General features: G+C 53.7%; 1 protein-coding gene across 10 annotated transcripts; it reads right to left on the bottom strand.

Annotated features, from left to right (window-relative positions):
- Positions 1 to 21,718, bottom strand: DLG4 (discs large MAGUK scaffold protein 4). Of its 10 annotated transcripts, none has more exons than XM_090257422.1 (20): positions 21,260 to 21,718; positions 13,637 to 13,801; positions 10,159 to 10,212; positions 9,963 to 10,022; positions 9,641 to 9,765; positions 9,373 to 9,542; positions 9,144 to 9,280; positions 8,852 to 8,996; positions 5,696 to 5,991; positions 5,466 to 5,568; positions 5,225 to 5,339; positions 3,669 to 3,845; positions 3,342 to 3,378; positions 3,223 to 3,250; positions 3,045 to 3,092; positions 2,863 to 2,964; positions 2,371 to 2,543; positions 1,321 to 1,430; positions 703 to 794; positions 1 to 445 (listed from the first exon to the last, which is right to left on the bottom strand). In XM_090257422.1, exons 1-20 carry the CDS (start codon positions 21,287 to 21,289, stop codon positions 339 to 341), a joined length of 2,274 nt encoding a protein of 757 aa, XP_090113548.1. In that variant the 5' UTR covers positions 21,290 to 21,718; the 3' UTR covers positions 1 to 338. The 10 variants fall into 10 exon arrangements, with proteins under 10 accessions (XP_090113548.1, XP_090113549.1, XP_090113553.1 ...); XM_090257423.1 differs by having other exon boundaries at positions 9,963 to 10,019; XM_090257427.1 differs by having other exon boundaries at positions 9,963 to 10,019; positions 13,736 to 13,801; positions 21,260 to 21,717.
- Positions 21,719 to 23,150: the final 1,432 nt, after the last annotated feature.

Raw genomic sequence — 23,150 nt, 5'->3', positions numbered from 1 at the left:
TGTGGGAGAAGATGGGGAAGGGGTGGCCCCCGGTGGGTTCATGTGTGCGTTGGGGGCGGGCAGGGGCAAGGGATCCTAAGGAGCAAGGGCCCGGGACCAGGAGCCCGGCTCCCCCCAGACCCCAGGTTCCTGAGGTTCAGGAGCCCAGTTCTGGGGTATGGGGATACATGCAGAGGAGTGTCCCCCCTCCAATGGGCTGGATCCAGTTAGAAAGGAAATAAATAAGAAGGGGTGGGAGGGAGGCTGGGGAGTGCGAAGGGCTTGCTTGGGCAATTCAGTCCAGATCAAGGGCCCAGGCAACGGAGGCGGGGTGAATCCAGGCCAAGCCAGGGCAGGAATCAGAGTCTCTCTCGGGCTGGGACCCAGATGTAGGGACCTGAGAGGTCCTCGATGACACGCTTCACCTTGTGGTATATCTCCTCAAAGCTGTCGCCCTCCACGATGGCTGGGGTCGGGTGGAACAGAGAGTGAGACCAGCTGCTGGCCAGGGGTGTGGCGAGAGCCCAGACAAAGGAGCACCTTTCTCTAATCCTCTAAGCCGTGAGCCATGGGGCTGCACCCACCCAAAGCGGGCACCTCTTTCTAAGCCATCCACCCAGTGGTCTCCACTCCCCTCTCCCATTCTACTGCTACCTTATTTTCCTTTTTTAATTCTGAGCAAAGGTGTGTCAAGTGCTGCTAATGGACTGGCTGCAGCCTCACCTGAGAAGCACTCTGTGAATTCCTGCTCCAGCTTGGTGGCTCTGTCGAAGGCTTTGCGGGCTTGCTCCTCTGTGATCCGCTTATTAATCTCTCTGTGGAGAGGGAGAGAGATACAGACCTGCCTTTTACCTCCTCCATCCAGGATTGTTAAATTGCAAATGTGTTTTGTTGGAGCACAAAGTAAAAAAAATAAACAATTCCCCATATCTTCTGGGGCCACGAATGACCACCCCACCCCCACTACCTGCAACCCACCCAGCCAGGTATGGCCACTCCAGGGACCTCTCCAGAGCTCATCCTCCCAGCCTTCAGCCCCAGTGAAGGGATTCAGACTCTAACTCCCAACAGCCCTAGAGGCCCTGCTTGCCCCAGCAGGTGTGTGCCCCAGGGCCTGCTGGGAGTTGTATTTCTGCTTAACCAAGGGAAGAAGAAAAGGGAAGAGGCCTGAGATTTTCTGCATCCTCTGGATTCCAGCTCTCTGTGCAGATCCCCCTCAAGAGCTGCTAGATTCAATGCCCAGGGTTGTGAGGGGAGAGTTCAACACAGATGCTCTCTGAGGCCCAGGTCACAGGTATGGGGGTGGGGGTTGGGGGGAAGGCCCCCTGGGACCATACTCACAGCACATTCTCCAAGGAGCGGGGGCGGATGAAGATGGCGATAGGGTGCAGGTGGGCCGCCTGCAGCCGCCGCACGGCATTGGCTGAGACATCAAGGATGCAGTGCTTCCCCTGGGGGCAGGCAGGTTGGGAGGAGGGGGACCAGCAGGTGGCAGGAAAGGACAGACAGAGGTACCAGGACAGGACACAGTAGTACATGGAAAGGCAGGGAACAGGACGTTGGCCAAAATGGAAGTGACAGGGATGTCAAAAGAAACGTTGGCAGAGAGTCAAGGTGGGGAGGACGTATGGACAGAGTGAAAGGCAGAGAGAAAAAGGGAGGCGGCAGACAGCAAGGGGAGGGACCGGCACAGGAGGGAATTGGAGAGGTGGAGGAGCGTGAGGAACAGGCAGGGAGGGGACCCAGAAGAAGAGGTAGAGCAAGGCAAGAGAGGCAGAACAGAGTGGGGAGATTGAAGGCAGGACAAGACAGATGGGGCAAGAAAGGAAGTAGGATAGAGGGAGGAGGGAGGGGAGGACGGACAGAGGACAGACAGATGGAAGAAACAAGGAGAGACAGATGGGAGGGAGAAGAGGCAGATGGAGAAAAGATCCATGGAGGGAGAGAGGGCAGGGTGGGGGCAGCAGGGAAAAGGAGGTAGCAGAGGAGTGGGAGAGGGAAGGGGAGACCCGAGGAACAGGCGAGAGGAGGCAATAGGGCCACAGGGGTGTCAGGCAGGAGGATGAGATCGAGGTAGGGGAGCCAAGCCACCAAGGGCAAGGCCACAGGAAGAGAGGAGAAATGGGGCAAGGAGGAGGGACGGGGAGAAGAGCAGGGCCAGATGGTGATGCAGAGTTTGGGGTCAGGAAGCAAGGGAGGCAGGCAGGGGGGCAGGGCACAGGAGAGCAGGCGGTCAGACGGGGTTGCCCAGGAGGAGGAGAAGGTGGAGGAGTGCAGTCGAGACCCAGCAGGGAAAGAGACAGAGAGAAAGAAAATTAGAGAGAGCTGGAGGGAGGCCATGGGGTTGGGAGAAGAAAGGAGGAAGAGCACGAGGTGCCCGCCGGGCCCTACCTGCTCGGCCACCTCTCGCACGGACTGGACGCTGGTTCCATAGAGGTGGCTGTTGTACTGGCCAGCCTCGATGAACTTGTGCGCTTGAATATCCTTCTCCATTTTTTCCCGGGACGACACGAAGTGGTAATCCCGGCCGTCTATCTCATATTCCCTCTTGGGCCGTGTGGTATCTGCCAGGAAGTCACCCCACCCCCCAAAGATCTAACCACCATCCCTCTAGCTCAGAAGCTGCCCATGTCAGCCCCCAAAGTGCTCAGAGCTCCTTCAGTGGAAGGGGCTGCTAGGGAGACCAAGACTGAGAGGGATAGCACCACCCTCTCAGCACCCGCTGGGCCCTCCACGTCTTGGCCTCAAATGGTGACATGCATGGAACATGAAAGTGGCTGAGAAGCACCCCTCCTCTGCGCATCCCAAGGCCCTCCTATACCCCAATGCCCACAAGTGGCTCCTCTCCCACCTCCCACCTGCAGCCCAGGCCCCGGCACTCACGAGGAACACAGGATCCAAACTTGTCGGGGAACTCAGAGAGAAGATCATCATTGGCACGGTCCTTGGTGGGGCCAAGGATGATGATGGGGCGAGCATAGTGCACTGAGGGGAGAGAGCTGGCTCAGTGAGGACAGAGCCAGGGAGCTGGAGGGGCTGGGGCTAAGGCGGGGGGCAGGGCTCACCTTCCATCTGTGTCACTGTCTCATAACTCAGAACCGAGTCTTCCCGACCTAGTGACAGGTAGGACATCTGTGAGGGACTGAGACAGGGTACTTGGGGTTCCATGTTGCCTTCCCTGAGGATATCAGAGGAGCTCAAGGCCCCTCTCTCCCCAGGTCTCCCCAGACTGACCCTACATACCCTGTGATCCAGAGCTGGAGCCCCAATCCTAGGAAGAAAGAGCAGGCCATATGCTTGCATAAGAGTTCACCCCATGTGTCCCCACTCTCCCACCCAAGCTCACCCCCTCTTCTACCTACCTTGGCCTTTAACCTTGACCACTCCCGTCGCTCAACCCTATGGGAAACACAGAGGGAAGGAGGAGTGACAGGGAAATCTCCAGTGAGGGGCCCTAGAGCCTCCAACCACTAGACCAGCTGATAACACCATCTCCCAGTAGTCCCTGGGCCCCTGTGCTCCTAAATAAGGTGTTTGCCCCAAAGGCTCATGGGAGTTATAGTACCCAGGAGGGCCAGGAGATTCCCAAGAAGTCAGAGGGCAGACCCATGCCCTACTGGCTGCCCACCCTGGGGACCTGGAGAGATTTGGTGCCATGGCAGGAAGGCTGAAGGCACTGGGAGCCTCACCGCCGTTTGCTGGGAATAAAGCCAATGTCATCGGTCTCGCTGTCAGAGTGTACCCGCCGTGCCTGCCACCACTCCTCATCACTGGCGTCGATGACATGCAGCACATCCCCAAAGCGAAAGCTGAGGGCCTGGCTCAGGAAGCCGCAGTCCTTGGTCTTGTCATAGTCAAACAGGGCCCTGGAAGGCAGACAGCCATTGGTCAGAGCCTGGCAGAGGACTCCAGCCACCCTGAGACCCAGCTCAGAGATTCAGGGTCAGGGGTCTACAGCAAAGCACAGCTGCTAATCACACTCCACAGTGCCGTGAATTCTGAGGAACCCAAGAACTGTGTGGGGACTAAAAGCTCTACTGTTATTCATAATCACCACAACTAGTAACTGTCAGTCAGTCAACACTGTGTCAGCAATCAGTCAGGCTGTGGATTCAGTGCAATTTCTAAAGCAAGACCTAGAACACCACCCCCCTGGGAAAGCAATCTGCAATACCCGTGCACATCACAGTCACAGAGGTAACCTGGAATCTGCTTAAATTCCTCAGAAAAAAGAGATCACTGTGCAGACTCTAGTTACCCTTAACAGTATCAAATTCCTGTCAATCAGCCCCAGCCCCTGGGGTCAGGGCCGGGGAAGAAATGACCACTGAGAGAGGAAAGATGAAGAGCAGGGCAGTAGGACAGGAAGAAGAGGAGGCACCAGGGTTGTCCAGCATCATCTGTGAGTCAGAACTGGACCCCCGCAGGGAAGGAAGAGCCAAGCAAGGCTCCATTGGATCCTGGCATGTGAGCGGATGGTGGTGCCCCTCAGAGAGAGAGAAAACACTGACTCCGCGAGACAGAAAGCACAGGTACACGGGAGAAAGAGATGAGCTCAGTTTGGGACATGCTGCATGGGAGATGCCTGTGGGACATCCTAGTGGACAGGTCCAGAAAGCAGATGGCCAGAACTGCAGGTCTGGACCTCCGGGAAGAGGTCAGCCCAGAGCAAACGGTTCCAAGATAGAGCTGCAGAGGGGAGCAGCAGACCAGACCAAGTGAGTGCGCAGGAGCCCAGAGGGACAGAAGGAAGAAGTGTAAGACACCTGGGGAGGTGGGCAAAGAGGAGCCCCCCGGAGAAGGGGCCCTGAGAAGGAAGCACATGCCACTAGAGAGAAAAGAGGTGGCATGGGGGAGCTGCAGCTCACCTCTCCTGGACTGCAGCATCCCCGAGGGAAGTGCAGGCTGGGGCAATATTCTGAAGAGCCCAGGGCTCCCTGCTCTGGCAGGCACTAACCTCTGAATTACCAAATTGTTGCGCAGCTGGCTGTGGGGGGGCAGGGTTCTAAGAAAAGTGCCAGGGTAACCAGGGGCTCGAAGGCAGTAAGGATATCTGAGGCTGAGGCAGTTTTCCAATTGACAGGGAGCATTTCCAAATGCTAATACGTGCAACTGAGGCCCTGAACACCAGCCAAGTGTCAGGACTGGATGGGGAGGGAGAGCAAGGCAGGGCTTAGGGGACCAGCTGGCTTGGGAGAGGGGGCGTCACAGAATGAAGAGGAGCCCAGACCAGGAAGCATCCCACCTGATGTAGAAACCCCTTTTGGGGTTGCTCCTCAGGGAGGCAGTCCCTGAGCCCAGGCTGCTGTTCATGAGCTGTTCCCGAAGATCATGGATCTTGGCCTCAAATCGGCTGTACTCTGAGGAAGGACAAGAAGGTTCCTGAGCTCTGTCCCCACCCTCTGTCCCCACTGAAGCCAGAGCTGGGGAAACAGAGTCCTGAGGACCATCGTAGCCCACAGGAGGAGGAGGTTCAGGCCTGGTACCTTCTGGTTTATACTGAGCAATAATCGTGACTGTCTGGCCCGCATTCTTCAGGGCTATGGCCGCCTGCTCATGGCTGGCATTGCGGAGGTCAACACCATTGACCTAGAGGGAGGAGGAGAGACTGAGGCACTGGAGATGAGGACCAGGCACCAGCCTATCCAAGCCCCTGCCCAAGAGCCCTGGGCCCTGATGGGAGAGGTGGTGCGGGCAGGGGCTGGCCTTCTCTCACCGAGAGGATCTGGTCCCCCTTCCGCAGTTCCCCACTGAGGTCTGCAGGGCCCCCAGCCAGGATAAAGGAGATGAAGATGCCTTCACCATCCTCGCCCCCAACGATGTTGAAGCCCAGGCCCGTGGAGCCTCGGTGAATGACAATCCGCCTTGGTTCTCGGGGAATGTCTTCCTCCCCCAGCAGGTCCTTGGCTACTGGGGAGTAGCGCCGAGGGGAAGTGGGGGTCATGGCTGTGGGGTAGTCAGTGCCCAGGTAGCTGCTGTGACTGATCTCGTTGTCCAGATGCTGGGAGTAAGCTGAGGGAAGACATGGAATAAAGGATGATATGGAAATGCATGGAGGGAGACAGCACCCACCACCCCACTTCTCCCTAGGGAGCCAGGACAGACACTCAGGTGGAGGGGAAGTTAATTCTGCCAAAGATACTAGGGTGGGTGGGAACCAAGTCACAGCGATGCTGGGGGCAGGAATTCACAGGTGATGTCAGGGGTGGTTCTTCTAGGGGATAATGGGTCTGAGGCTCTGTGTCCAAGGCACGCCAGGGCGATGATGTCAAGGGGAATATTAATAGCAGGCTTTTGGCGGTTTCTTTTGGTTGTAGAATCTCCTAATCTATAAAATTCCTCTCCCTCTTTTTTCTTTCCTTGGCCATCCATTGGGGGGGTAGGGGGGAACGAGGTCACTTGTAGAACAGGTGTCACATTCTAGTAGGGAAATTCTTAACAGGGAAATCACCGCTTGTCTCTCTGTGGTGTTAACATGCGCCCCAGCCCTGTATCTGCTGTAAATGGTAATTCATAGTAGAGACCGAGTTAGAGACAAGTTCAATTTTTAGTAATATTTCATAGATGGTGCTATGTACTTTCTACTGCATCATAACAGGACGCAATGTCTAGTTGTCTTTTTGTTAGTAAGGCTAATTGGAACAATAAAAAAAAAAATTAAAGGAAAAAGACTAATTGGTCAGCTCAGGTGTGGTCAGCCTTTCACCTGGAGTTTTAACGGCCACTGATGGTCACTTCCTGGTTCTACTGTATCATTGGGGACAGCAAAGTGGTGATGTTCTACTCCCCCCCCTTTTTTTTGAGGAAGTATTTATTGGTGGGAATACTTCTATAAAAAAATAACTTTTCCCTTATTAAAGAAAAAGCACTTTCCCATATTAACAGTTTGCTTACTCTAAGATGCAGTTTGCACAAGGGAACATAAATGCTTGACTCTTTCCCTTTATCTGCCAGTTTTCAGAAGGAATGGGTTCCCAAGCATCCTCCAAAGGTACCCACTTATTCTGAAGTACCATTATGATTTCATGGATTTTAACACATTGAGTTTAGTTGAATGCCAGTAAAAGCCCCTTCAATCTGGCTCCTGTGCCTTCGGCGTGGCCCTAACAGTCTTAGATATCTCCCTTGCTTTCTGTGATGAAAAGTGTTTTGAACTCATCTTCTACATTTCTTGCCCAAGATTCAGAATCAGCCCTTACTCCCAGGAGCCATGGTTCCTTTTGGCAGGTTATGGTATTTAGAAATACTACTACATGATTTAAATATAGTTTTACAATGTGCTTTCATATTTGGTAGGGTCAGTCATGCCTCATGATTTTCCAAAAATTTCTTAGCTACTCCCCCAAGTATATTTTTCCAGTTGAACTTTTTTAAAAATTTTTATTTATTTATTTTCAGAGAGAAAGGAAGGGAGGGAGAGAAACCAATGTGCGAGAGATGTGTGAGAGAAACATCCATCAGCTGCTTCTCACACGCCCCCACTCGAAGACCTTGCCTGCAACCTGGCATGTGCCCTGACGGGGAATTGAACTGGCAGCCTTTCAGTTCACAGGCTGGAGCTCAATCCACTGAGTCACACCAGCAAAGGCTCCAGCTGAACTTTAGAATCAACCTGCCAAGTTTCCAGGGAAGGCGGAGGGGTGGGGAGTGGAAATTAAAATTCTGATTAGGGTTGCATAAAATGTACAGATTAATTGGGAGAGAGTTGAGATCTTTAACATATTCAGTTTTTCCATCATATATTACATATGGCCACATTCTTAACCTTCCATATTATTTCTGAGTTTTTCGGTTAATTCACTTAGATTTTAATATAGACAGAGTATAATTTACAAATACAGACAAGTTTGTCCCTTTTCAAATGTAACATCTACTTATTCTTCTCGTCTTAATGCACTGTCTGGAATCTCTAAAGCAATGATTCTCAAGCAGGGTAATTTTGCCTCCCAGGGGACATTTGGCAACATCTGAAGACATTTTTGGTTGTTCTCACTGGTGAGGAGGGGTACCACTGTCAACTGATAGAGGCCAGGGATGCTGTTAAACATCCTACAATGCACAAAACAACCCCAACAACAAAGAACTATCGAGTCCAAAACGTCAACAGTACCAATGTTGAGAAATCCCATTCTCAAGAAATGTGGAACAACAGCAGCAATAAGAGACATCCTTGTCTAGTTCCTAACTGAATGTACACAATGCTAAGGTTTTACCACTAGGAAATATTTGTTGTTGGTTTCTGGTAACTATGCTTTACCACATTAAGGAAAATTCCTCTGTTCTTAGTTTACTAAGTTTTCATCTGAAAATAGATGTTGAATTTTATCAAATGCCTTTCCCATATCTATTTGAAATGACCTCACAGTCTTCTTCCCTTAACTTTTCAATACAATGAATCAAATTAAGAAGTTTCCTAATATGGAAACCCTACTTTGTGATAACGTTATTCCTTTAATATGCTGCTGTGTCTGGTTTGCTATTATGTTACTATAAACTCTTACATCTCTATTCAGAAGCAAAATTGGCCTGTACTTTCTTTGACATTATCTTTGTAACCATTTGAACTGAATGAAATGTGAAACTTTTTATCTTTTCCCATACTCAGGGAGAGCATAAGAATACTCCATTACTTGAGAATTTGATAAAATTAGCCATAAAACCATCTGGGCCTTGTGCCTTCTCAGGAAGAGAGTTTTGACAATATTTTCTACTTCTTCCCCGGCGACCGATTTTCCATCTATTCTCCAACCACAGGAAGTGGTAGGGGTTGTAGCTATTTCATGGGGAGCAGCTGAAGAGGAAGAGTCACCGGGAATGTCATGGGAATAAATGGGGTGGGTCATGCGGAGCTTTGGGTTTGGAGGACTCTCACAGGTTGTGATGTCTGGGGGAGCATAGCTGTCACTCAGGTAGGCATTGCTGGGCTTGGCCACCTTTAGGTAGACAACATCATACGTGTTCTTCAGGGCTGCCACAGCATCCTCATGCATGACGTCCTCCAGCCCCACACTGTTGACCTGGGGTCAAGGGAAGCAGAGCTCAGACAGAGCCAGAAACAGCCTCAAGACAAAGGCATTGGGAGTGAGCTGATAAGGAAGCCTGGGTCTACTCAGGGCCTTAGGCAAGACCCGAGTGTGGGTTAGAAAAGTGACAAGGGTCCTCACCGCCAAAATCTTGTCTCCAATCTGCAACCTCCCATCCTTGTGGGCAGCACCCCCTTCGATAATCTTGGTTACATAGATGCTGTTATCTCCAGGGATGTGCTGGTTCCCTACTCCCCCTGCAATGCTGAAGCCAAGACCTAGATGGAGGGAAGGCAGAGGTGGGTGCCTGGGAAACAAGCCTCAGGCAGTAGACAGTTGACACAGGGGTAGTGACATAACAGGTTACTACCTTTAGGCCCCTTGATGAGCTTGATCTCCATGAGTTTCTCAGCTGGGGGTTTCCGGCGCATGACATAGAGGCGGACGATGGAGCCGGCCTCCTTGAGGGCCTCCACCGCAGCTGAGTGGGTCACCTCCCGCACATCCACTTCATTTACAAACAAGATGCTATCGTTGACCCTGAGAGCAGCAAGGTGGGCCTGAGCCACGAGCTTCCTGCTGCCCTGGCCCTCCCTTTCGAGGGAACCAGCATCCTAGCCCCTGTCTCCTCTCCCCACCTGAGGCGGCCATCCTGGGCCGCAGCCCCACCAGGAATGATCTTGGTGATGAAAATGGATGGGTCGTCACCGATGTGTGGGTTGTCGGTGCCACCTGCGATGCTGAAGCCCAGACCTGAGTTACCCTGGGCAGAAGGAGGGGAAGAAGGTCAGCCCCCCTCACTTCCTACTTTTGGCAAAGCGAGTGGGGAGGAGAATGGACTGGGGAGCTGTGACCAGAGCAGGAAGGGACAGGCTTAAAAGGCTGGCCACCTGGAAAATATGGGCACAGAGAGAAGCACGGACAGGAGCATGGGGGCCTCAGATGGAGAAGCCTGCTCACCCTTTCCAAAGTGATCTCCTCGTATTCCATTTCCCCCTCGGTCCCGTTCACCTGCAACTCCAGCACGGACCAGAAACACAGAAACAGTGAGACAGACATTCCCACCTGAGAAGCTGTCCCTCCCCTACTGCTGGAACCAGGCTATCCCTCTCTCCCTCCTTCCTTCTGCAACAGCCCCAAAATCTAAACAACTCACATATCCCGGAGCTTCTAGGGTGTCTGTGTTGACAATCACAGGGGGGGAATTGGCCTGTGAGGGGGAAAAAGGAGATGAAAAGCTGCCTGAGCCTTGGCTCAAGAGGGAGCCCATAATTAAGAGTCTCACCAGCCTGGCCACCCTTTCAGCCTCTTAATCAGGCCTCCTCTGCTACCCTTACAGTCCCTCAAGGATCCAGCCTCAATCTATATTACATACACACACATGCAGTCATGCACGGACTTAACTCTGCCCAGCCCAGGCCCCCTGCGTGGCGAAGGAGATGTTTGAGAAGCCAGAAGGGAGAGACAGCCAGACAGGGAGCAGCAGATGGTAAAGAGTGACGGGGAGGGGGGCCGGCTTGGGAGAGCCTCTCACCGGATGTAACACCACAGGGTGTTACATGCCTTATGTGCTACACACATAAACCCCAGGGCTTATGTCCACAGGGTCCTGCTCCCCCTCTTCTTGCCCCCATCCCTGTCGCTATCCACCCACATACACCCAGATACGTTCCATAACTCTCCCTCAGATTTTCCCCTCACCTTTACACACATTTGTCCTAAATCCTCGGCCACGGGAACCAGGGGTTCCCCAGATGCAAGCCCCTCCCTCCCTCTCTCTCACCCACTCGCCATCTAATCCACTCTTTCCTCTAGGGACCTTGTTGCCTAGCAAGAGTATCTAAGCCCAGCCAAGGCCAGGAAAGACCCACCTCCAGGAGGCCCTGTCGTCAAGACAACGGGAGGGGTGGGGGCGTGGCCTAAAGGCGACCAGACTCCCCAATGCAGAAGGATCAGCTGGCCCCGCCTCTCCTGCCCTGGGTCCCGCCCCCAGTTAGCCAGGCCGAGAGAAGTCCAGGCTGGAGAGGTTTGTGGGAGCAGCGCATTCTGAACAACCTCTCTTCCCCCCTCACCCCACGCAATGCAAAGGACGTCAGGAGGGGGGAGTACTGAAAGACATCCGGGTCCTCTCCTCTCATCTATTCATGTCCCCCCTTTACACACACACACACACACACACACACACACTTCATTAAAGACAGAGTTAAAAGTGTGGTGTGCCAAGGCCCCTGACGTCAGTGGCCTCGAAATAGCAGGGTCTCTAGACTCCCGGGGCCCGCTTTAGGCCTGTCCTAGGGGCTTCCCCAATTACCAGGGCAACAGAAGCCACATCTCCATGGCAATGGGGGGAGGCTGCCCAGAGCCTCCTTCTGGGATCCCCCAACCTATCGCTTCCTTAAACAAATACTAATTTGGAGTTTACTCGAGACATTCTTCACGGATTTCCCAGGCCCCTCTTCCTCTCCCTGCAAAGGGGTCTCTCCTCTCTCAATACTACACATCACCATTTTCAAACTCTATAATGGATTTCATACTCATAAATCGATTAACACCATCCTCCAACCCTCCACTGACACCAAAACCTCATCCACTTGTCCACCCTGCATTCCGTAGCCGATCCTCAATCCCCATGCCCGTCCTAGAACCCCTTCCTCAAACCCCATCTTTCATCCCTTTCTACTCCACCCCACATCCCCCCACCTACATCCTTGTCCCACCTTCAGTGCCCACCCTCCAACCCCAGCCTCCATTCTCCCTCTGCTTCCCTGTCCCTATCCCACCCTCCAGCCCCATCCTGTATCAGTCTTCCGTCCTGACCCTCCATCCTAATTTCTCATTCCCCAGGAAGATCAGCACCGCTCCCCCTTACCTCATCTCAAACCCCCAAGATTCTGTCCCCAAATCACAACCCTCCATTCTCAGCCCACCCCCCATCTCCTGTGAAGACTGGGGTTTCTCCCAGCTGCCGGCTCCAGCCTGGCCCTAAGACTTCCCACACACACTTAGGCCTCCACACTCCCTCCTTCCACTTCCCTCTGCTTCCTGAGCTCTGACTGCAGCACTCCCTAGCATGTACCAACTGCCACCTCTCAAGCCTTCCTTCTCTCATCTTCTCTCTGCCAGGGACTTAACGGCCCCGTCTCAAAAAAAGCATCTCTAGTCTTCCTTCCTTCACTCCTTGCAGCCCCCCGAGTTTCTCAGGAATACTCTGCACCATCTCCTCATCTTCAGGGCCTTACTTTCCTTTCTTTCAATCAGCTCAACCTGCCGCCCTGATTTCAGTCCCATGCCAATCTGTCCCCTGCCCTGGGACCTCTTACGCTTCTGTTGTCTCTCCATTGTGCTATGAGCCAGAGAATATGTTCTTTCTCTCTCCAGCTCCTCTCCTTTCACCCCAGCACTTGCTGCTGCCCTCTCTCTGCCTCTTTATCCCTAAACTCAAAAACCCTTTCCCCACCTTCTTGGCATCCTGTCAGCAACCTCCCCCTTCCCAGGGCATCCCACAAGATCCTGAAATCCCAGCCCTGACCCCACAACACTCCCCTCGATCTCACAGCTTGCCTGGTACTCTCCACTCCTCCCCCATCCTGTGCCCCTGGGAGAGGAGAGTGAGGGGGTAGAAGACGGAAAGCAGCCTGGAGGATGGAAGGTCTCAGTAACGAGGCCTCCCCAGCACTGGAGAAGGAGAATCAGATGTGAGGACACAGGAGGAGGGGAAACAGGTAGTCGTAGATAATAATGGGGAACAGATAGGGTACAGAAATAACATCCGGGCAGAGGTGAGGGCCCAAGAGGATGTGGGAGGGGAGGCCTGGGAGGGCAGGAGAGAGGTGATGAACGGTGAAGGGGTAAGTGGGAGGGCGTGGGGGTGCTGGCTGACCGGTGAAGAGGACTGAGCAGGCCACAGAGGGCCTGAGCTGGGGAATCAGGGAGAGGAAGGAGAATGCGTGGGAGGAAGAGAGAGACAGCATCAAGAACCAGCCAGCCAGCCAGCCAGCAGGGAGGGAAGGGCAGCAAAGAGGGGAGGAAGCACAGGAGCAGAGCAAAGGCTGGGGCAGGGGACAGAGGCAGAAGGGCCCCACAACTAGAAGTCTCAGGCCTGACAGATGGAAAGGGCTGGAGACTAGGGGGACAGGGAGAGGCAGGCCCAAGAGCAAGAAGTGGGGGGAGGAGGCAGGGAAGGGACAAGAGGAAATGAGGGCAGCAGGAGCTCTCAACAGAGCTCTGGACACAGAGGACATAAACAGAGGTAGGGAATGTAAAGGAATGAAGACGGCCTGGGCTTGATGAGCATCCTGCACACATCTCAACACATGCGTGCAGACACGCAAGCATGAGCGCGCGCACACGTGCACACACACACACACACACACACACACACACACACATCTTGGCTTTAAGCGCTACATCCACTTCCACTTGCCTGGCCTCTGTTTCTCCTCTGTAGGAACAGGGTGTTTCCAGCCCCTCAAAACCCTCTCTCCCAGACCCCAGGAGCCTAAGTGCCAGGCCCCCCAGTCCAAGCCTTCCTCCACCTTCAGCTGGACTCTTGCCCTACCGGCCCTTGGGGGTGGTTGTAGCTCCGAGGCTCCAAGGGGGCAGCACTGGGGAGGGGGGCTGCCTGAGTCTCCTACCTTGAGGGGGGAGAGGTGGGTGTGACCCACGACCCCGTGGACAGCCTCGAGGTGGGACAAGTTCCTCTCCGCCACGTGCACCAGCTCGGGGGCGTTTACCTGGTTGGGGAGGTGGGCCGGGCTGTGCTCCAGAGGGGGCGTGTCTTCATCTTGGTAGCGGTATTTCTGGGGACAGGGATGGAAGTGTCACTGGGGCCCACCCAGTGCCTCAGGCTGCAGGCTGCCAGCCCCCACCGCCTCCTCTTCCCCCAGCCAGTGCAGTGCAGGAAGGCCCTGGGGCTGACCAGCTCCTCCCCCTCCCTCTGCTCCAGCCCATTGGTTCCCCTCTCTCCACCCTTCCCACAGCCCCTTCTCCTGCCAGGCCTTGGCACCTCTCATCTCTTCCCAAATCCCAGCTCCACCCCCAACTCCTCCTCCCATCCTAGGACCCCCAGCCTTCTACCTAGCACACTCCCTCCTCTGGCCTCTGATTCTTCACCCTTTTCCCAGGCCATCATTGTATGTCCTCCATTATTTCAGAGCTCCAGCCCCTCTGCCAGCGGGACCCGCATTCTCTACATCCACTCCCAAATTCTTTGCTTCTCTCATCATCTTCATGCCACTTCCCTAATTACCTTAATCCCACTCCCCATGTTGCAACCTCCTTCCTCCTACTCCAGTTGCTGCTCCTGCTCTCCATTCCATCCCACCATCACCCCACCCTCATCGCCTCAGTCTCCCCACTGCAGCCTCCACCTCATGAGACCAGCTCTCCAGCATCTCCCACACAGGAAGCAGGGAGCGCATTCAGGCCCTTCCACTAGCACTAGATCTGGCCATTTCTTTCTCCAAAGGCCCCGGCTGGTTCCCAAGTCGTCTGCAGTGGGGGCAGAAAGAGTCCAGCCCCACCCCAACAAATGCCCAACAAGCTAATCGAATGTACAAGAAAGGGATAGGAGATATGGGGGGAGGACAGGAGCAATAGGGTTCAGGAAAGAGGCAGGAATGGATGTCAGGTTCCAGATTCTCTGACAGGAAGAGGGTAGAGTGCTGAGCCTCAGGGTGAAATCTTCATCTCCCTCTGGCCTTCTGCAGTGAAAGACCCAACATTACCTGACTCTCTTCCCAACTAACCATCTGCCATCTCAAGGGCCTCCTGCGCTAGATTAATAGGGACAGCCGTTAATGAGATTAACCGGGGGCCAGAGAGAGAGGTAAAGGGCAGCTGGAGACAGCAGTGAAGGGCAGCAGCCATGCCAGGGTCCCCTCACTCCACCTCTGACCTCATGCTGCTCCCCATCTCAGGAGCTGCCCCCCACAGAAGCAAATCCTCCCTAACTCCAGGCTCAGGGAAAGAGAAGGGTACCATATGCAGGGCTCCCTCAGGGAGTGAGGAAGACAGAATACACTTTCCAGTACAAGTGGATAAAAAAAAGAATTTCCCTCTCAAAAAAGTATATGAGAAGCTGAGAGTACCTCAACATTCGGAGGGCAACAGCATCAAGATCCAACTGGAGGAAGCTTATCAAGGTCAGTGCCTGATACTAGAGTATGATTCTGAAATTCCTCAGGATGATGAACCAAGGCTGAAGAACTCAACTTTGGCTTTAGCTCAGTATACAGTAAGACAATGAGGGGAGAGAGACGGTGCCAGCAACATGAAGGATGCTCAAAACCAGGATACAGAGACAACTAGCATCAAGAAGTATCTTGATACATTTGAAGAGCCCTAACGAAGGAAAATAGGGCTCATGAAGATACACTCCATTTTCTGGCCCACAGACATGAAGAGAGTAGTATCCTGAGCTCCAGGTTTCAATATTTTGGACACACAAAAATAAAAACAGAGAAGGAGGAAAAGGAGGGAGGAGTGTAAGATAAATAGCGCTCCTCAAAGACTGGGCCATCTTGGATAACAGAATTCAATTAACTGAAAGAGGCTGTTCATTCCACATCCTGAAAAGGTGATCTTCAGCCTGGACAGTGAAAGAGCTGAGAGACAGTGCCCCAGAAACTGGGGGTGTCCAGGCAGCTCTCCTCTCTCACTTCACAGGGCCCCCAATCTTCTGATAAATGGGCAGGGTCAAGGGTTGCAGCTGCAAGTTTAGGAGTCCGGGTGGGCGTTTGAGCCCAATGCCCCTCTATCTTCACCCCATCTCACAGAGAAAATCCCTGAATCTCATGATGAAATGCCAGGTGCACATAAAGAAAATGGAAGCATGAAAAGGGTCATTTCATTGTTTATTCTAGAGAGGAACTGAAGGTAAATTTTTTTATCACAGCGAGACTGAAGACACATCTCCCTGCCCCGCCCCCACGGGGGGGGAGGGAGAAGGGGTCCAGGGCTGAGGAAAAGTCTCCTCGGGATTGGGAGACAATGTGATGGAAAGGAAAGGGTACCAAGTACCCAGAATGTGAATGAAGGAGGTTAGGGCCTATGTTCAGCCCTTGGAAATTTTCGAAGTACTCGTAGTAAGGGGCGGGGGGGGGGGGTGGCAGACTTGGAGGCTTGAGGGTAGGGGAGAGGAATTCTGAAACTGCAAACTGGGAGGTGGGGGTTGGAGCCAGCACCTCTCAGTCCTAGGTTACAGGACAACTAAAGCAGGACAGGCAGAAAAGGAGGATCCCCTCTTTTACCCTACTGGGACTCAGGGCCGGACCAGCGACAGCTCAAATGCTATCCGGACCAAGTCCGAACCCCCAATATATTAGGGCATAACACAAGTAAAAGGCTTGGGGGTCTCTGTTGTTCCTCTCCCCTTGGCCTTCTCCTCACTGTAGCCCCAGCTGCACAAAATAACCTGGAACGGAGGCTTGCATCCCCAAAATAGAGGCGTGTGAAAGTATATGATGGTAAGAGGGGCGACCCACTGCGCCTGTCCGCGAGACACTGCGACCCAGAGACCCTGCGCCAAGCAGAAGGAACAGCGCTTGAAGCTTGCACCCTGAGATTTGGAGGGTCCGGGAAGAGGGGAGCGGGGCCGAAGCCCGTACCGCGGCACGTACCACGCAGAGACACATGGAGGCGAATCTGTTCCGAGCCGACATGGAGAAGGGGAGGGGGACTGAGGGGAAGGGGTGGGTGGGAGAGCAAAGGTCCCGGGGTTGGGGAGGGGGAGGGGCAGAGGGGCGGGGGCTGCGGCGGCCGCGGCAACTGGAGGCTGCGGCCCGAGGTGGGGAAGGGGGGGCACAGCGCCTGCGCAGTGCGGGAGAGCGTCACGATGGGAGACAGAGGGTGAGGGGGAGACCCTCTTGGCCATCAACTTTCCTGGTTCCAGCTGTTTCTTGTAGACTTCACCTTACACGGTCTATTCCTATTCCGACACCCCCGCCCCTACAAATAGAGACACTCCAAAAATTTACCAGTTTATCGCTCTGGTTCTCAGGGACCCCTTATTCTACCTAATCTTCCACCCCTAAAATCACCAAACCCCTACTATTCCGAAACCTCACAGGACTACTGAACTCCCAGGGTACAGAGAAGGAAGGAAGCAGCACTTCTCTCAATTCAGGACCCCTCAAGGGATCTAAATTTTCTCCCACAAGCCCCTCCCCCCACATCCCCAAAGACTATTAATATGGACAGCATACCATCAGATGCAAAGACATCTATTCTAACCAGCAGTCCAGCCCCACTTGATAGCCAGACAAGCCTTTTCAAGAATTTAAGGACCACGGATCCTTGTCGTGCCCTCAAAATAATCTTCCCCTTAAATCATCCCTTTTAAAATCATATCTACCCCTCCATCCACTAACAGAGACCTTTAAATTTGTGCAGATATTATCCTTGCTCTATGCAAGCATCAAAATAAGCAGTTCTCAATTTCATTTGGGGTCCCCTGTCCAAATCCCCGAATTTAATGAAATACTCATGACTTTCTAATACACCAGCCCCCAATACCACCAGTCCCCAATTTTAGGGAATACTTAATGTACCTTAAAGTTGACCCTCCAAATTAAATTGCAACCTCTTCAATTTATTTCCAAAGCCTTAAATTAAGAGATAATTTCCCTATTCCTTTTCTTTACCCCTCAATTTCATACATTATGGCCTTTCCTGACTGCCCTCCCCTACATATCAACATCCCCTCCATGATTCCGAATTCTGTGTTGGAAGATTGGCTCCACAAAAACTACCCACCAAAGTAAGATATGGCCTGCAATTTGCATTGACACACAGACCTTCCAGAACACCTCAAACCGACTGCCTCAAGTCTCTTCAGAGGCTTCCATTTTCTCCCTAACAACCGGACCTGAAAGCATCTCTTCCAAATAGTCTCCCATTGAACGACCACCTTTCCAACTCTTAAAGCCCACTGAGCAGTCTACTCAAATCTTGTTCTCTGGCTTCTCTAAAATGCTCACACATGGCACAAAGGACAGACTTCCCTAGAATCTCGCCTATGTTCCCATCTTTCCTGTTGACCGGAGTCTGTTAGATGCGCCCCCAAGATGACCCCCAATACCCTAGTTTCATATCTGCATAGAATGCTTGGAAAGGAAACCAGTGCGGAAGGGGCTGGACTCGAAATTTCTTCTACAATAGAAAAAATCACAGTTCTCCACCAGTGGGCGCTATGACCCATTAAGACCCTCCCCCCAGCCCCCATTTCCTTTTTCCCTCCATTTTCCGTTTCCCGGTTGCCTAGCAACACTGCTATCAAGGACTTTGCTGTCGCCTAGCAACCGTCTCCTTGGAACATAGAGCTGAGGTAGGAGGTTGTGCTCTGATGAAATCTGAACAGGCCTCCATCTTGGGAAAATTGAGACGTCAGATCGCCCAACCCCCGGATTCTCCTTTTCAAAGACCCCCGCGCCCCTCAGTTACTTAGATAAGCCCCTCAAACCCTGTCTCATTTTAGCACATGGGACCACGCCATTCTCCTGCCAGGTCAGCTCCGCCCTCACTTCAGTCAGGTTACTCAGCCCTAATGCCCCGCCCCTTTCCGAGGGCGGTGCCCGCCAACTTAAACAGAGTAAGCCAAACCTCGCCCACCTGCCTCCAGGAGACCACGCCCCCGTCCACTACCCGCCCATTTGCTCCCCCAGCCTTGCCCATAATGTCCCTTCGCCACGCCCCTGTCGGCCAATGAATGAGGTCGTCGGCCACACTGCCCCGCCCCCGTTATCTTAGCTTTGCCCAATAAGGACCACCCGGAAGGATTAACCGCTTCGCCTCCGGTGGTCAAATACCCCTGGTCTTTCCCCACCTTGCCCCTCCTCAACTTGTTCTACTCCGCCTTCCACCACCCTCGCCCGGCCCTCAAGTCCGCCACGCAACTTCAGTCGTCGCCGGTTACTATGGCAACGGCGGCAGCAGTGCGGGGAGAAGGGGGAGGGACGGGGGCGGAGTGGGAGAGAGAGATGCTCAGAGATCGAGAGACTCCTGCAGAGAGAGGCACAAAGTAAGAGTAAGTGATAGCTATAAAAGCACAGGGACTGGCACATGGTAGGCATTCAATAAATGTTCTTTAAATTACTGCAGCAGGAGTCTAAATATAGGCAACGAAAGATGGAGGACTCTCAGACGGAGCAGGGAAGCTCAACGACCTCAGCACCCCCTACCCCACCCAGCACTGGTGGGGAGGGGGGCTGGGGACAAGAGCCATGTGCCCCCTGCTGGCTCCTCCAGGGCTACCTTCCGAGATGCCCTGGATAGAGATGAACCACAAGTCCCAACAGCCCCACGGCAGCAATTCTCTAACACTGAGTGATCTCGGGCCTCAAGGCCTTATGGGAGTTGGAGTCCCTACCATCCCACAACTGACAAGTTTCCCGGCCAAGGAATGTGGCAAGCCTGAGTCTCCACTGTAAAACCCCAAATACATGATCCTCTCTATGCAAGACTCCTTACTTCAGGGATGTTCAACCCTGAGCTCCATGGAAGAAGTAGGAGTCTGGAAGGGAGATGGATAAATCCCCCTCTCCCAGAATAGCTGCCAGTGCAGGCAGGCCCCTCACCCTCGCTCACATATGTGTTCACGTGTTGGAAGCAGAGCCCACACATTCCAAATGGCTTTCTTTGTACACCTGTACACAGGATCAGAGCCAGGGAGCCTAAGTCTAAGAGACAGGATAAGAGCAGGAGACAGGAGGAGCTGAGGACCAGAGGACATTAAAGGAGAGCAGGCCAGAGAAACTGAAGCCCCCAAAATCTACCGAAACTACAGGGGATTGTGGGGGGGGGGGGGGGTTGCCAAGAAGCAGCGTGGGAGAAGTCTCACAGAAGAGATAAGCAAGTAGCCCTGGAGAAGGGTGGGGGCTTCAGACCTAAAGGTCCTCAGCCTCCAGCCCCTTTCATCCATGCTCACACACCCACGATTCATGTGTACACACATGTGTAAGTTTATAACAGGGAACATGTGTGTCCTCAGCTCTCTCCCATGAAAAGCTGCAGTTCCCACTAAATATAACCCCCTCCCCAGCCTGTGACTCAGCCGGACCCCGCCTCCTCGGCCCCCACTTCCTGTCCCACCCCCCTCAACCCTCAGATGCCTGCCACCAGCCCAGGCCTCCCTCCACACACCAGGCATCCAGCTTCCCTGTCCCAGAGTCTCACAACCAAAACCTAGGTATTCTGCACCTACCAAGAGCTTGCTTGTGCTCCCCATCCTTGATCTCCTGCTCTTTCCAGCCTTTCCAGACTCCAACCACAAGGACCCCTGGTACAGATCTCCACTGCCCTCCTCCTGCTCCTTTTCACCCCAGTCACCTTAAATCCAGGTGTTCCCCACCTTGATCGCAAGTGTCAGGGGTAACAGGAACATTCCTCTCCATCTACTCTTCACCCTCTTTCTAAACCAGGGGTAAATACAGTGTGGGAAGAAAGGGGGATATTGAGCACATGCCTAGGCCATCCCAAATTTTGCACCACCCACCTGGTCCCCCTCCTCAAATCCCCTCTCTTCCAAAAGCTCTCCTCCTCCTCCTCCTCCTCCTCAGGAACTGGCAACCTCAGCTGCTGCATCCTTCTGCCTCCCATGGGAGTAGCCCAGATCCTAACCTTACCTGGTCCATTTCCCCAGGTAATCCTATGTAAAACCCCAGCCCTCTGAGAACTCCCAACTCTCCACATGCCATATGACCAAACCCTATATTAACAGTTCCCTCTAATTGAGCAAACACCCCCAAATGTACCTACCAGAAGATGCTGGCTCTATAGCCTAAAGGCCCACCCCTTCCCACTGGCTGACACCCCCAGACCAGTCAGGCACTCACAACCAATAACCTTCTACCCCCATGCGAGAAGCCCCCTAAATTTGGACAGGGCACCTGGAGGCCAGCATGTCCCCCAGGAGTAAAGAGAACCCCCACACTCATAGCCCCCCTTCTAATATACATGAGAAGGACTCCCATGTGAGCCAGGCTTCTCCTTAAATAAGTCTTTCTCAAACATGGTTGGTGAACCCCAAAACCCACCAGACCCCCCAATTTTCCATTTCTCTACAGGTACGAAGGGATGACTCCAGGGGGCACCTGTGGCCAAACCCAGCGTTTTCTCAAATGTGAACCCCAAAACTAAATTAGGACCCCAAATACATCTTCTGATGCTCTCCAGGGCCCCCAGCCCCAGATTAGGCCTTCCTAACCTTTCCCCATAAACTCATACCCTCCCCCCAGTTTAGAGCCCCCAATCATGCTTACCTTGGTTGTCACTATACACAGACAGTCCATGTTGGGGGGCCTGGCCTCGGCGGCGGGTAAGGGGCTCTGACTTCATCGGAGTTTCGTTCCTCCCCTCCGTGGGTTCTCACCCCTCCCCCCTCCGCACCCCACTTTTGCAGGGGTGGCCAGGATGGGGGGAGGGGTGAGAGGGGAAAGAGGGGGTTGGAGAAGGGAAGGATAAGGGAGCGTGGGAGGGAGGGGAAGGGGGTCCTAAAAGGGGGTCCCCAAAGGAGGGGGGCCTTGGGGAGCACACCCCGGTTCTCAGGAGGGACGGGGGTACCGGGGGCTAGCAGCCCCGGAGTTCGGGGGCTGGGGCATGAGCTGAGGTGGGGGAAGGGAACTGGATTCGGGGAGCCCCGGGGAGGGGCGCTGTCTTGCCTACCGGCCAGGGTCTAGGGGCCTTAATAGGAGTGGGGTGGGGGGGTGGAGGTGGCAGCGGCGAGGGAGCCGTAGAGCCCGAGGAGGGAAGGGGAGAGAGGAGGAGAGAGGAAGCAGGGGGAGGGAGGGAGGGAGGGAGCGAGGAGCCAGAATGGGGGGGGGGGGTGCCTTGGCAGAGTTAACTCCCTCAGTGCTAGCAGGAACCCGGATAATGGGAAAGGAGACGGAAGCAGAAGCAGAGAGGCCCTGAAGCAAACATGAAAACCTGGCCAGCCACCAGAGATGACAGCAGACACGATGAGGATGAATTTCATTTCTTAGAGAAGGAAGCACCATGGTTGTTGGGCTGGGAGCACCCACGGTTGTTTAAATACTGGAGAGAGGCTGTGGCATTGGGTAGGAGTGAGGTAGCACTGGCAGGAGGGAATACTAGGGGCCTAGTTCTCCCTCAAAATTCACAAGAGGAAGCCTGAAAGACAATTATATCCTAAACTCTTTAATGCCTAGTGTCTGAAATTGGGGCAGGCAAAGAAAAGGGGGAAGCAAGAGGGAGAAGGGGCTTAAGGACAAGAGAGTCTATTCCCTGGGCTCCTGACTCAGGATTTTGTCTCCAGGGTGCCTAAATCTCAGTTCAGTATCAGCAGTACTTTGCTCAACCCTCCAGCCCTGCCCTCTTCCTCAGGAAGTTAGGCCCCCATTCTTGCCCCCTTACCTGACTTTCTGAGATGGAAGCCTCATAACAGTCCAGGATGTCTGTCACAGGAACAGCACTGAGTTACCCTCCCCCACCCCCTGCCTCTCTGGCTACCTCTGCAATCATCTTGCCTCCTGCTGTCTGGTAAGGGAAGAGCTCCTCCAGCCAAAACTGGTGGGCACTGAGGAGGGGTACTATGGGGATGACCCTGGCCTAAGGTTCCTGCTTGGACCAAATGACCTCCAGGCTCCCGACCAGCCCCAGAGTTCAGTAATTGCCCTCAAAAGCCCAGGCCAGCCTTTTCCACCACTGTTCCTTGGAAAAGTGGGACTACTCACCCAGCAAGGCCTGGAAAAGGTCACTGTGCAGCACTGTGAGGAGTGGGGGTGCCCATCGCAATAGTGGGGGGGCCAGGAGCCAGAGGACTGACCTGGGAGCTGGTGAAATGCAAGTGAGGGTGGATCGGGATGAAAAAGAGCAGAGAGACCAACACACGCACTCATCTCCTCTTCCCAGCCTTTCACCCCAGACTCTATGGAAAGGTTCAGGGAGAAGGATCCCAAAATTTCAGCCCCCCACTGCATCCCCAGACCTCTTCTCCATAAAGACTCCTGTTTTTCACCTCTTGGTCTCTCCGACATCTCTCTCTCTTCTCTCACTTTAATCTCCCTAATCCTCCAGGATTGGAGCTGAGCTGTCTTCTCCCCACCCAATTCTAGCTGTGAGGTAAAGCAGGCACTCTCTGAACCAACCAGATATCCTATCCTTCTCCAGGTCCCCAGGCACCACCACCATTAC

The sequence above is a fragment of the Furipterus horrens genome, unplaced genomic scaffold (assembly GCF_987537825.1).
Source record: "Furipterus horrens unplaced genomic scaffold, mFurHor1.1.pri manual_scaffold_11, whole genome shotgun sequence".
NCBI lineage: Eukaryota > Metazoa > Chordata > Mammalia > Chiroptera > Furipteridae > Furipterus > Furipterus horrens.
This window is presented reverse-complemented; position numbering and strand designations above follow the sequence as displayed.